At 33.0% G+C, this 15,127-nt stretch overlaps 1 protein-coding gene and 1 long non-coding RNA gene across 4 annotated transcripts; both read left to right on the top strand.

The window, feature by feature from the left end:
• Positions 1-2,756: 2,756 nt before the first annotated feature.
• On the top strand, positions 2,757-7,598 carry LOC109050011. 3 transcript variants are annotated; one of them, XM_019067676.2, is made up of 8 exons: positions 2,757-2,898; positions 3,050-3,150; positions 3,708-3,818; positions 3,896-3,952; positions 4,700-4,816; positions 5,212-5,280; positions 6,226-6,339; positions 6,458-7,598. In XM_019067676.2, the coding sequence occupies exons 2-8, from the start codon at positions 3,091-3,093 to the stop codon at positions 6,542-6,544; spliced, it is 615 nt and encodes a 204-aa protein (XP_018923221.1). In that variant the 5' UTR covers positions 2,757-2,898; positions 3,050-3,090; the 3' UTR covers positions 6,545-7,598. The 3 variants fall into 3 exon arrangements, with proteins under 3 accessions (XP_018923221.1, XP_018923223.1, XP_018923222.1); XM_019067677.2 differs by having other exon boundaries at positions 2,878-2,930; XM_019067678.2 differs by lacking the exon at positions 5,212-5,280.
• Positions 7,599-9,513: 1,915 nt separating this feature from the next.
• LOC122148032 lies at positions 9,514-11,658 on the top strand. Its single transcript, XR_006162021.1, has 3 exons — positions 9,514-9,597; positions 9,700-9,835; positions 10,711-11,658. It is a non-coding gene; the product is annotated as an uncharacterized LOC122148032 (long non-coding RNA).
• Positions 11,659-15,127: the final 3,469 nt, after the last annotated feature.

Raw genomic sequence — 15,127 nt, 5'->3', positions numbered from 1 at the left:
CTTGTATCATTAGAGATGTCTTTTTGGTATCGTTTGTCAACTCCTTCTATCATTAGACAACCAATGCATACCTTAAAAATGTAAAAAAAAAAAAAAAAAAAGAAAAGAAAATACCTATGTCTTCACAGAACTGTCCACTTGGAACAAATATTATTATACTAAAAATGTATTATATACAATATCCAAAAAAAAAGAGAAATGTTGTTGAAATATTACAAGGGTGCATCATATCTCAATAATGTTTATGAGATTTTAAACAACAATTGCATAGTTGTTTGCGAAAATAGTTCATAAACAGAGTTGACCCTTTAAGTAACAGAATTGTAAAGTAACAGAATTGATAGAATTATCCAGTGGACTGTCAATTCTGTTACACTATTGTCAGCATAGTTTACTCTACCTTGGTAACAGAGTTTGACAGCAACAGAATTGACTATTTTATTTTATTTTTACCAAAAACTCCACTTGCTAGCATAAATGCTAAGAGCACGTGGCACTAGTGAAATCATGATTAAAACACCTTTCAATAACCCAATTTGTGATCAGTAATACATTTTGTATTCTTTTTGATATTGTTGTAACAGAGTTGAGGTTCTTCAAAATAACTCTTGGTATAAGAACTTTTAGATTACAATATTTTCTCAGAGAAAGCACACAGACTTTTCAGTGCTTCAGATCTTATCAGTGAGGGAAAGTGTCATTGTTTCCTGTATCTTACATAGTTGTGAGAGATAATTCCACCAATTTAAAGGCAAAATATGGTATGGTAACAGAGTTGATGCAAAATTTATGGATTTGTGGTGCATTCACAAGTAAACATTTGTGTTATCTTATTAAATCCTTGTAACATGGAGTGTTTAATAAATATGCTCATTTATTTAAAGAAGAGGAGGTGGTGGGAGGGGGTGGAAATTGTCTACAATTTTCCAAAAGTTTTTGAAAAAATCCTGGATCCTGAATCTTTTATTTATTTATTTATTTATTTATTTATTGCATTAAATTAAAATAAAATTTGCTTTAAAATTTAAAATAAGTTTTAGTTTGTAGTTTGGTTCAGGTTAATATATAACTATATTTCTCATATAGTGAGCAGATTCTCATATTTACTGTATATTTTTACGTCACACATGCCTGGTGTGTTGGATGAAAATGATGTCAACCCTTACGGCAGTGACTCCAATCTTCTGAAGGTTAGGGTGGATTGTGTCTCCAATCCCTGAACAGCCACACAGTTATGGCCAAGGTTTATCAAGTCAAAATTTTAATAATCATGTAGAGTTCTTTCTTTTTAATGGAATTGTTCGATATAATACAGCATATCCATTTCCCACTAGATGATTTGTAATTTTTTGTAGTTTCATCTGTTACACACACTTTTGTATGGTAATGTTCTTTGGGACCTTTAACACACTTCTTGCTGATTTCATGAACAAAATGCTCTATATTCTACATGCTGCTGTTATGTCATCTGTCTATGAAAGTCATGATGGATTCTGATTGGCTGTCAATGTTTTTAAAGTTGGTGGAAAAAATTATTCTGAAAGTTATTCTTAAAACATTTCCTCAATACTTTCCTAGTGTTGGGGAAAAAGGGCACAGTTATTTTAACTTTCTCTCCAATACAGATTCTAAAGAAAAGGCTTAATCATTAATTTATGGAAGCCAATTTCAGCTGCATAAGAAAAATCATGCTTTGATAAATAAATGTAAAATTATCACATACTAAGTCAAAATTATGACAAAAAGTTTAAATTGATATGAAAAGTCCAAAAATGTTGTAATTGTGATATAAAAAGTCAGAATTATGGCACACAAAGTTATAATTATAAGATAAAAATATGAAATTAAAACATAGCAAGTCATAATTATGGCATCATTATGAAATAATACATTTATCTCTTGATTTTGACTGTCAGAATGTCGGCTTATGTCATAATTTATATATATATAATTTTTAAAGCCTTCATTATAACTCACGTAATAATTCTGATTTATTTGTGTCATAGATTTGCCTTTTATGTAATAATTATGACTAATGACAATAAAACACCAGAGTTGGATATATATTTTACTCCAGTGGTTCCCAACCTTTTTGACAAGGTCCACCACAGTCCAAAGATTTTTACTCCTCACCCCCATTGAGGAGTATAGGTTTAAGGAGTAACCTCCTCACACCCATTTTTTAATTTACAGAAATTAGTAGTGTCCATAGATTAAAATAAGTAGCTAAAATAATAATGATCAACCCAAAGGTTGCAGGTTTGAGTCTCAGGTCGGGCAGGAATTGTCAGTGGAGGGAGTGAATAACACTCAATACCACGACTGAGATGAGACCCTTGAGCAAGGCACCGAACCCCCAACTGCTCCCCAGGTGCTGCAGCAATATGGCTGCCCACTGCTCCAGGGGTGTGTTCACTGCTGTGTGTGCGCACTTGGATGGGTTAAATGCAGAGCACAAATTCCAAGTATGGGTCACAATACTTGGCCACATGTAACTTCACTTCATTTAAATCATCTTGAGGCCCCATGAACGTTTGCTGGACCTCTGGTTGAGAGTCACTTCTTTATTCTTTACTCTAGACATGCACACCCCATGCACAGTCCATATATGCAAGACATTATGTACACAATTTACAATCCTGCAGTTTCTCCCAAGACACTCTTGACTCAGCTCTTATCCTTTATATAATTCATAACCGGTTTAAAAATACCCCGCTCTCAAGCGCATGCAGGGGTGTTTTCTGGAATATGGGCTGGTGGAAGGAGTGTATTCTGCTCGGGACCGAGCCAACCTGGTTTTCTCCTTGTTTAGCCGCCGCCTCCCCTCATGACATCAACACTGCGGAGAGCCGCCGCGCGCTCAGACTCTGCTGCAGAACGGCACGCCAGTGCGCAAAGGTAAGCGAGCGCTTCTCAGCACGCACGATCACGTTAGTACACTTAAAAATAGTGAATGGGTTGAAAATATCATTCAAAATATGCATGAACAACGCGTTAGCTCGTATGCACGCCGTTTCGTTGATGTGTGCTGTTGTGTCTGTGTTTGCAGCGGATCGTGCGGTATTGATGAGTGATTGGTGATCTATCAGCATGTCGCTGTACGCGTCTCAGATTAAAGCGTTTAAGAGCGCGGAGCCCAAGACACTTGGCGTGAGTTTTATTACAGCTCACTGTCACATTATTATATCGATAATTTGCCACTGAATCATCAGCTACAGATGTTTTATCAACTAGCCTGTATCGTTGCGCTTTTATAGTCTGAACACATTGTTTACATATTGTTGGAATGTTGCATATGTGTTTAAATTCAATAAGTGCTGTCCTATATAAGATCATATTTAGGCTTTAGTTTAATATGTAGCACATGTAGTATATTTAATAAATAATATCTGGCCAACATCCAAGGACACACCCATATCTGAGATGCAACACACACGTACACACTGACAGTCTGAACTTAATATAATCAAGATAAAACAGTTATAAATTAATTTCAACTTGGCTTATTTACCTTAAAAAAGTACAGTCTTATTTTTTTAATCAAGAACAGAATTGATAATAGGAATAATAATAATATGACATACAGATAGATTTTACAAAAACAAACAAGAAAATAAATAACTAAATAAAAAATACTAATATATTTCAGCATGTAAAACTACAGTTTATTTGCAATAGTGATTGTAATTTTGTGTGCTTTGGTTTAGGCTATTGAGATCATAATTGGTGTGTTTACTGTCATTCTGAGCACAATTGTGTATAAGCTGCACTACCATATCCAGCGTGAAATCATCATCCTCATCATCAACGGTGCTCAGGTACAAATACACACACACTGGAATACATTTAAGATGTTTAAAATCAGTCATGTGACATATGGCTCTGTTTCCTACAGCTTGTCATAACTGGTGTTGTCCTGGTGCACACTGGGAGGAAACCATCTAAATGTCTGGTACAGTATGATCACACATATATGAATATCATCTGAAAATTAGAAAGTGTTTGAGTGCAGTCAGTTGTCACAAATCAAGTCACCTCATTTAAATCCTTTTAATGGCCTTCCGTCTAAAGGACCTTGCTCCTCCTCGTCCTGTATTGACCAAATACTGTAAGTGCAGTCTCAGCAATAGCCTAAAGTGTAATCAAACTTTTCAACAAAGGTCCTCTTTGCATATAATGTATTTTGGCCAAGAACCACCCACTTAGATTGCAAGACATTACTTGAATGACTTCTGAAGTGACCAACCACAGTTTATTTTGTTTTTATGGGACAGTTCGGAACAGTGTTATTTTAGTATCAATGAGATACTTTTATAGTTTTTATTCATTTTTTGAATCAGCTTTTATGTCTATGTAGTTTTTATTATTTTTTATATTTCTCAGAGTTTTACTAATTTTAGTAGTTTTTGTTTTTTTAAATATATAGTTTTGGTAAGTTTTCAATTTTAGTTTTAGTTCATTTAGTAAATCAACTTAAAATTAAAATGAAGAAAGGTTGCCTGGGCAGCTATAGCTGAAATAAAACGTTTTTACAGTTTATTTTATTTCTTTAATTTTCATTTTAGTTAACTATAATAAGTGCCAATATTTTCACTGTATTTTTCAGCATTCATTATTGGAAATGAGGTTTTTACTATTATGTTATTGGAAATGAGATTATTATTTATTGTTGAAATACGTGTCTCTTCATTTGTTGCAGGTGCTGACAACATTTGTTCTGCAGTTACTAACAGCAGCATTTGATATTGTTGGATTTGGGCTGATGGCCAGACACATCCCATTCAGAGGAGACTCGTACTACTACAGGGACACAGAGGTAAACAAACAGAGACGCCCCATCCTGCTCGTCCTCGAGCCACGACACCTGCCTTCTCACAAGTGACTCAATATTTCAAATACTGTAAAAAAAAACAGATCACTCAGTTATTGAAATAACACAAGAATGTCTTCCTCTGTTAAAAAAAGGGAAAATGTTATACTTCAAATGGCCCGCTTGCATTGTTCATTGCCAAACAAAGATTTCAGTTGAGCTGGCAATTTTTATTTCTGCCTGTCATGAATGTGGAACAGAAAAGCAGATGATCTTGAGTGTAGGAATCAGGGAGCTGTACATCGATCTGAACGTCGGTCTCTGTCAGACGGCAGACTGTGGTTGAGTGTGTGTGAGTAGAAAGAGAGATGTGACTCCAGGCTCTCTCCTGCTTGTTTCAGTGGTGTTGTGACCCACTTCACTCTCTTTCGGCTTGCTGTGGAGATGGAGAGAAAGAGGCACAAAAAGAGGTGAGTCGCATTACAAGCTTTACGATGCAGTGGGAACACTACACACGCTGAGACTCCAAGCTGGATTCAAACTGTCATTCGGTTCAAGATGAATATAATATCAATTTCCCCTTAGTTTTAGACTGGTGCCATGCACAGTTCTTAGTGTTTAATGAGAGAACTCATGCCACAAGCATTTATTAATTTAGAATAACTGCTCTTTGATGCACAAATTAGACTAGTAGTCGACCAATATAGGTTTTTAAATGACAAATGATACCAGAGTGGCATAGCTGTATTGATGCATCAGTGTTATTGTTAAATAAACCAATAAAATCTTTGCTAATTGAAATAAAGCTGAAATAAAATGTAACTTAAAAATATTTTAAATAATTAATATTAAATTATTTATGTTCAATTATAATATTTAATTTAATAACTAATATCAAATAAAAAAATTAAAATAGAAATATAAGACAGAAAAACATAAACATTATACAACCTTAAATTTAAATTGGCAACTGCCTAAAATACAGAAAATCACGTAAGAAAATTATTAAAACTTAAAATGTTAACTGAAAGTATAAAAATAAAAGCTAAAATACAATAATAGTATATTAATAATACTAAAAAACACTGATGTATATAGGGTGAATGCAGAGTAATTCTAGCAAATTTATATTCTACATTTTCTTCACAAAAAAGTGTAAAAATAGAAATTGCACATAAAACAACTGGCCAAATATCAAAGTCTATAACTAAATTAGAATTTTGGAATATGATGACTGATTAATTGAAGTATAACATTTTCCATTTTCCCTCTCTGTGGATATTCATATTGTTTTTTGTGTTATTATTTGCATATGATTGTGCTTTACATGTAAATACTGGGGTGTTTGTATATATAGTTTTATCATAGAACAGTGCTGTTGGAATATACTGTTGTATTTGTGGTTTGTATTACAGTTCTTAGTGAATGGGATCTTGGTGACACTGATCGGTTTCCTGATGCTAGCATGTGCCATTGGTTTGGTTGTTTCTCTTTTTGGGGTCTACGCCCTTTCTGTTAGTGCCATAAAGGTACGTATTTTAGCATTGCTCGCAATATCTGAGAATTATGTTCTGTTTAAGGTATCTATTAATGTTCTAAGGCTAATTTGTAATGAAACTGATTATCCAACTGACTGTTTACCCTCAGGAGCTGACTCCTATCCCTCACTCTACACCAAACCAGCATTATGTTGATGGCGTTCAGACCCAGAAAACGATCCATGCCGGAAACTGACAAAATAAGAGGCAGAAGGGCACAGTTTTAGCACAGTTTTTCACCAACTGCAAAAGAGGACTGTTTCACCTACAAACCACTCACAGGTAACCAACCACAACCACAGGAAAAAAAAAAAAAAACCTTTTGTGAAGTTGTAAATAATTTTTTTTTTTAAATAAAATGGATAAAATCTCATTTTTTGCTTGGCTGTTGCTCTCACAGGCTGTAGGAATGCTGTAATTTCGAATGCTCAACTTAATAGTTATTCGTACTTCATGAATTTTCGCTCTTACAAACTGAAGCTTCTTAGCATGCAATTCTAACCAAATGTCTACCCAGAAATCTAGACCTGAATCCAGTGTTATCGATGTATGTTAGATGGGTAAGCGTGTTTATCGCATTTTGTACCACTTTTTGCATGACTCTTTATATCGGTCAACATGTTTGTTTTAGCCACATGAGGACATATGGGTGCTACATTTATCACGTTGATATTTGTTCATTTGAATTGCAATTTGAAAATAAAAGCACTTGAAACCAACTACACTGTAAGCAAGCCAAATTATTTTATATATATATATGCTTACAAAAAAAAATCCTTTAAATAAGAGCCTTGATAAATGTGGCCCGTGTTCAGTGAAACTCCTCTAAAGCAGAGTAATGTGAATTTAAACACCAGTGAATAACTAAACAGCATCGCTTGGCTTTTTTGTCATCTTGTTTAATCCGTACTGATTCTTCAGGAAAGCTATGATGACTGCCAACTCTGTAAGTGCCACCACTTGTGACCAAAATCATGGACACCCTAATGACTAAAGGTCAGAGGTTGAACCCTCAGTCAAGGGCTCGACTTTGGTGATGTAAAATCCTCTTGTGGAAGCATGTGTCGTCCGTTCTGTGTCTGTAGATCTTTGTCTTATGACAGCATGTGAGATTTACATTGTGCCTGTTCTCAGTGAACTCTTGACGTGTAGTAAAATGAAAACAAGTAGTATGTAGTAATATGGCTGTGTTTGTGTTTGTATTTGACTGAATGACATTTCAAATAAACTTGATTTAATACACAATCTGATACTGTCACATTAGCAATTTTTTTTCTTACAATGCACACACAATTAAATCAGCAGATATTAATATGAACTCTCAGAAAATCATTGTCGAGAGTACAGTTTAGTCCTGCAAATTAGTTGAAAAATCTAATTGTATTTTCAAAGGATTTTATAGTAAATTCCCTTCCTAGACAATCTGAAATAGTGTAATAATTTTATAATCAGTTTTATACCTGAATAATTAAAAACTAGGTTATATAAACAGACTTTTATTCTAAAACGTCAGAAGAAGCTCATGAATATGTATTATGTAGCATTACGTCAGACCAGTATGCTTTCCTGATTTGCAGAAAGGGTTTTAGTTAATATTCATAAGATGAGCCTTACAGCAGCGTAAGTGGACTTCTATTTTGAAACATCAGAATCCATTTTCCGGGGATCTGTTTGGATGGTGTTTGTTATGGTTTGAGTTCAGAGTCTGGACAGTATGAGTGTGTGTTCTGCTGTTAACACTCATTCATGCCCTCTGACAGTTTCCTGGATAGTTAAGTTATTCATCTTGATGAGTAGGCTACTGTATGTAATTCAGTATGAATGTTTTGTTTTACACTATAATATTTCAAATTATGAGGGAAAAACTTAATTATCATATTCTGTGCTGATGTTATACAGTATGGAGAAGGTCCGAAAGAATTCTAGTTCATCTGTCGAGGGTGCAGGTCAGCAGAGCTCAAATATATCTTGTATAAAATATTAATAATAATATGTTTCAAATAATAGCCTAATAATAATTTTATCTGTGTATTTTGTATATATTATAATTTATTTAATTTTACTTATAAATGTATAGTTTATATATATACATATATATATATATACACACATAATAATACAAACTAGTTAACTAATTAATAATAAATAACACACACACACCCACAATATTACACTATACTATATACTATAGAAATGTATATAGTATGAATATAGTAAATACATTTTATAGTAAATACATTTTACATATATATATAAAAGCAATAAGGCAATAAGGTACTCGAGGCATGCTGTATTGTGAATAAGTCATGGCTGAAGGGGTTTTAGGCAATCCGGTTGTGTAGTGGTGCCTTGAGAAGTGGGTATACTCTTAATTTATGACCCCATTTTTTTAATCAGCCCAGCAAAGGATGAACACTCTGTGTTATAAACAATGACATGTAAAATTAGTCTTGCATATATGGGTCAGTAGTATTTGCACACTGTTACTTAACTTCTGCTGCTTGAATTCACAGCGTAAGGATTATTATGAAATTAATATTAGCCACAGAAGAGGTGCAGATTTTGCAATAAATATTTCAAATAAAATGAATAAATAATTGACATTTTGTCAGAACCTCTAGTAAATGACATGCTATTATTATTATTAGTACAAGTAAATTTCATGCTATTATTATTAGTAGTAGTAGTAGTAGTAGTATTACATGCTATTATTATTATTATTATTTTCCAATCTCTTTTATTTGGCTGAGACATCAAATACACTGCTGGACAATAACCAATAATTTTTATTCTATAATATATATACAGTACATATATATATATATATATATATATATATATATATATATATAGTATATATATATATATATATATATATATAATTATAATAATATATATTTATATATTATATATATTACAAATTTTTTTTAATTATATATATTTTTTATATATATTTGTATTATACAACTATATATATTTTTTAAATTATTATATTTTTTATATATATTAATTAGAAATGTATTATTAAATAATTAATTTGTTTTTTTTACTGTAAGATTTTGGTGTGAAAGCAGCTGTGCTGCTGCAGTCAGCCAATCAGAGACTGTTGCTAACGCGTCGCGCCTCCAGCCTCCGGATCTTCTCCATGTATGGGTTTCACCGCCGCGCCCGGTGAGTGTGTCATTTCCCAAATGATTCCTCAGATCCACACTCGCATATGTGTGTCTGCTCATGTTTATGATTTACAGAGTGAGCTCATTTTGTTCAGTTTTGTCTGGTTCTGTGGACCACAATTTTAAATAGTTATTTTAAATAGTTTCTTTATCAATTTCAAATCTTACTTTCCACCAGAGACTGCGATGCTATCGGCTGCAGTACAAACAGCCACAGAAATGTTGCCAGCATGTGAGTGTGAGAATACTTTGGGGTTCAGGACTAATGGATGTAATTTGTTTGTTCAGGTGGCCATGTGGAGCTGGATGAAAAGGTACATGCTGTATTACATAAACAGTGCATTGTTAATCAATCAGTCAGTCAAGTAATTTTAAATTAATTTGAGAGATTTAGTTTGTGATTGATTGATGTTTTATAATTCATATACAGTGGGGTCCAAAGTCTAAAACTACTTGATGAATATTAAGTGTTTTGCATTTTAATTTAATACAATATTTTCATTACAAATTATATTATTAGCATAGCAGACTGTAAGTAATCCAGGGTTTTTAAAGTACTTGAGCTACGTGAACTCCACAAGTTTGTTATAATATTTTTACAAAGTCACAAATGTACTTATAGGATTATTGACCAAGAAATAGTGAAGAATTAGTTCTTTATTTTAATATGCTGGTGTTTTTCTGGTGGTACTGGGGGCAGTAAGATCTTTTTATCTTATGTTTACCAAGATGCTTTTATTTGATTAAAAATAGCAGCTGTTACTCCATTCAGTCACATGCTCCTTCAGAAATCATTGCAATATGCTGATTTGCTGCTCAAAAAGAATCTTTTTTATCGTCAATGTCGAAAACAGTTGTGCTGTTTAGTATTTTTGTGGAAACTGTGATACAATTTTCAGGATTCTTTGATAAATAGAAAGTTCAAAATAAATTTTTTTTTTCGTAACATTCTATATGACTTTACTCTCACTTTTGCTCAGTTTAATGGTTCCTTGTTTAATAAAAGTATTAATTTCCTTAAAAAAAAATCGTACTGACCCTAAACTTCGGAACATTATATATATATATAATATATATATATATATATATATATATATATATATATATATATATATATATATATATATATAAAATATTCTGAATGAATGCATGATACCATGGCTCATTGATTTCTGTGCTTGCCAACTAGCTGTTGGATGCAGGACTCAGGGAGCTAAAGAAAGAGACCGGTCTGAAACTGACCCCTGATGAGATCTCCTCTCAGCTGCTCGGCTTGTGGGAGGTGTGTGTTTATAGCACAGTGTTTATGTGAGACCTGCAGCCAAAGTCCAGAGGGGCCACTGCATGCTGAATTTGACAGATTGAGGCAGATTTTTTGCAAACCACAATTGTGTAACCTGGAACAGTCGGACGCTGCACACATCTGTTGTCCATCTCAGAGTTTTAATCGTTAACATTAAACTGTTGGCTCAAGATGTAAATCTAATCAAGCTAATCCAGAAGGTTTACTTTCTTTTTCACGAAACAAACATATATCAGATGATAAAGGAATGGTGCATCCATTTATGTTGTCATCATGTCTTCATCTCCATGTTGTTCCAACTCTGTATTATTTTTATTTTTTCCATGAATACAAAAGATTTAGACAGAATATCCAGACTGCCCTTTTCCATACCTGGAAAGTGAATGGAAAAGGACATTGAAAGGATCATAAATGATTTATGGAAGTTTGGGTACATGACATAACAAGTCAAGTACAAGTCTTTTGAAGACACACACTAAATGAAGGTGAGGAGCAAACTGAAACATTAAACATCCTGGTTTACCAAAATCTTAATCTCTGCTGTAACATTCAAATCAGTTGCGGTTGCATTTAATCAAACTTTTTGGCAGTAAAAATTACCATTCACTTTCACTGAATTGAAAAGAGCAGTTTGGACATTTTTCCTATGGAATAAAGTCAAAAATACAAAGTTGGAAGTAAATGACATCAAAATCTGAAAGCACACTACCGCTCAAAAGTTTGTAGTCAGTAAGATTTTTTTAAAATGTTTTAGAGAAAATGTCTCTTATGCTCAACTAGGCTGCATTTATTTGATCACAAATACAGTAAAAACAGAAATATTGTTAAATATTATTATGATTTAAAATAACTGTAATTTATTCCTGTGATGGCAAAGCTGAATTTAAATTTATTTTATTTTATTTATGTTATGGAAAGTATTATTTTTATGCTCAAGAAACATTTCTTATTATTGCTTACATAATCTTATTATTATCCAAAAACAAAATCATAAAAAATTTAATTGTGTGGAAATTAATAAAATATTAAATACAAAAAAAATAATAAAAAATATTAATTGAAAATAAAAAAAAAAAAATAAATAATTAAATAAATAAAAAAAAAAAAATAAATAAATAAATAAATTAAATGTAAATTGTTTATTTGAACTTGTCAATTTATGTTAGAATGGTATTATAAATGATTTAGACCATTGGTTTTTAACAAGGTGCCCAATTTTATAATATAAAAAATAATTGATAATTTAAATTGTCATTTAAAATGAAATAAAAAATTTAACGAAAAAAAATATAAATAATTAATTATTAAAAAAAAAATACAAAAAATATAAAGAATGTCTTTACTCTAATAATTAAAATAAATAATAATTTTGCTGAATAATAAGTATTGCTTAATACACTGAACATTTTAAATGATAAACGTCTAACTGTGTGTGGGTCTATGCAAGTTTGTTTTTTGGGGGCAAAATCAATGACCTGCCACAGTCTTAATCTCTATTAAAGGAATTTAAAAAAGTTAAAAACCCAAAAAGCGAAAATTGACTCCGGTCCCATCCAAGATAATATAATGATTTTTTGTTTCTTCATCAAAAAACAAATTTGGAGAAAAACTTGTTTGTTTCAGAATGAGAGTTTGTTTGTAAGAAACCAATCCATCATTAAGACATTTTACCTTCAAACCTTCAATTCTGGACTAAAGTCCAAAATGCATAATAATGCTTCCTCTACTACAGATAGAGGACTTTTAGCTGGAAGCAATGGTTTGAAGTTAAAAATGTCTGGATGACTGGAGTCATGTGGATTATTGTGATGTTTTTATCAGCTGTTTGGATTCTCATTCTGACGGCACCCATTCACTGCAGAGGATCCATTGGTGAGCAAGTGATGGAATGCTACATTTCTCCAAATCTGTTCTGATGAAGAAGTAAATTTTCATTTTTGGGTGAACTGTTCCTTTAAGTATTAATTCTATTGTTTTGAGTATCTGTTTTCTGTATGTTGTCAGAGTGACAGAGGTGTCTCCACACGGTGAGCTGATTGAGACTTTGCTGCCTGTTTCTGTGTTTCTTTAACCGGGCCCCAGATCGCAGCGAGGACATTGAACGAATCAGCACTGGAACCAAATTTGCCTTAGAACTGTGGTTGAAAACACTGGAGCCTCATTCTGAGATGGGCTGACGACTCTTCTCTGCCTGCTTCTGTTTATGTACGTTACTATTTAACCGGTGCCTTGATGAAGACAGCACCACCTGCTGGACTGGAGCTATTTCAGCCCAGCATTTTATTCGGGCACAACATTCAAATCAAAATGTTGTCGAAACAGCCTTAGCATAAGATATTGGATCAGAATATGGGTTTATTATTATCAGAATGTTTATTTAACCCTTGTCAATGTGTAACATTTTAAACATTTTTATTAATTACAACAGAAACAACGTCTCGGCCCACTATAAGTGGGTGGTACAAACTTTCTTCTGGTAAAGCTGGCAAATTAAAGTTAAATGAATGCAATGATTATCCTTTATAGTTTTACATTTTTCTTCCACACACAACTACAAATGCTTTGTTTTAAAGGTAAACCAAATTATTTTTTTTAGTTCACATGACCAGCAGAACATTCACTTTGTTTCAGTAACCACTCAGTGATCAGACACTTCCATATGCAGAATAAATTGATCGTGTCAAATACACCTGTTAATTGGATATTTCTTGAACAGCTTGTGTGTGTGAATTCAGGGTCAGTTTAAACAGCAGAGACAAAAATATGGGGAAAAATGAATTTCATCACAGATTACATTTGACCGCTAAAATAATCTGCAGAATTTCACTTGCCTCACCTTTCCTCTGACACATTTATGTTCTTGTTGTTCAAATACTCAGTCTCTTAATTTCTCAATCAGGCACATTTTTACCCTCTTTGCTTTTAAAAAGGATTTGAGCTGACAAATAGACACAGAGCCGTCTAGTTCTGTTTGGTTTATTTCATACTAAGTTTGTCACTCAATGCACAAAATAGCTTAAACTCCTGTTTTTGATCTGTGGTACAACCAGGCAGTGTCAACAAATATTTTAGGATTTTTTCCCAATGAAACAGTATTTTTCATTAAAAGAAAAAGAAAAAAATACCTAGTCACCCCACTGCCATTTTGAGAAGCTCTTTTTAATTTCACTAAATCCCTGTTAATACAGCACATGACTGTCATCATTCTATCCATTTTTACAAGTTACAAATTACTTTGTGCAGAGGTATGTAGTAGGAAAATAAATTCTAAATCAATCATAATGGCATGTAAAATCATTTCCCTGTCCGTTTAGCATCCTGCTGTGCAGTGCCGGATATATGACAGTTATCCATCCAACGTAAGGGTTTCTGCAGGCCTCATTCTTCTTAAGCAGAAGAAAGGACAATGTTGGGGGTCAGAAAACCTGAATTATGGAGTTGAAGAGAGTTTGAGCTCTGCTGGTTTTTTTTTATTTTTTTTATGTAAGTGTGTCATGCTCACTACTGCATATGTGTGTTTTACTATACCTGTGTCCTTCATTTGTTCACCATGTACATTCCTGTCTGGTTTTTCTGAGGTTTTTCTCTGACATCCTGTTAAAACAAGAGTCAGTTAACATTAGATGACAATGAAGGGCTTGTATATACTATAACGTCCATCAGCGTTAGAAACAACTTTTTATGTCAAAAGGTAATTGTTAATGTTAATGTTAATGTTAAGTACTTTAACTTAAAATTATTACTATTATTTACTATTATTTATTTAAATTATTGTTTTTGTTTATTTGATTTTATTTTGATAATTTTATTTCTGTTTAGATGTTGTATATATATATATATATATATATATATATATATATATATATATAGTATATTCCTGTCACGACACGCACACAAACAGGTAGATCCAATTGCAGTATGTTTTATTAGGATAATCCAAATCTCATGGTCAGCCAGGCAAAGGTCACAATCCAGGTAAGCAGTCCAGAAACAAGAAACATACACAACATCCGAGAACCCACGACAAACCCAGGGTGACATTCAACAAGGACTCCCTCAATGACAGAACAACCGGGGTATTTATACACAAGTAAATGACAATGCTAACGGGGAATTGGCTGAGTGCAATGATTGATAACCACGGGACAGCTGAGTGCAATGAGCAGTGATGAAACAGACAAGACTATGGGAAATGCAGTTCTAAAGTGGTGAGAGTGACGATTAAGGGGAAGTGAGACCTCTAGTGGCCACCCAGGGAGACACAGAACAGACACCGTGACACTACCCCCCCTCTAAGGAGCAG

The sequence above is a fragment of the Cyprinus carpio genome, chromosome A16 (assembly GCF_018340385.1).
Source record: "Cyprinus carpio isolate SPL01 chromosome A16, ASM1834038v1, whole genome shotgun sequence".
Taxonomy (NCBI): Eukaryota; Metazoa; Chordata; class Actinopteri; order Cypriniformes; family Cyprinidae; genus Cyprinus; species Cyprinus carpio.
This window is presented reverse-complemented; position numbering and strand designations above follow the sequence as displayed.

Excerpts from the sequence above, each read along its gene's own strand:
- LOC109050011 (XM_019067676.2), top strand. The coding sequence starts at position 3,091 with ATGTCGCTGTACGCGTCTCAGATTAAAGCGTTTAAGAGCGCGGAGCCC. Across the intron at positions 3,151-3,707 it reads CGGAGCCCAAGACACTTGGC|GCTATTGAGATCATAATTGG; the intron begins GTGAGTTTTATT and ends GCTTTGGTTTAG. Across the intron at positions 3,953-4,699 it reads GGAAACCATCTAAATGTCTG|GTGCTGACAACATTTGTTCT; the intron begins GTACAGTATGAT and ends CATTTGTTGCAG.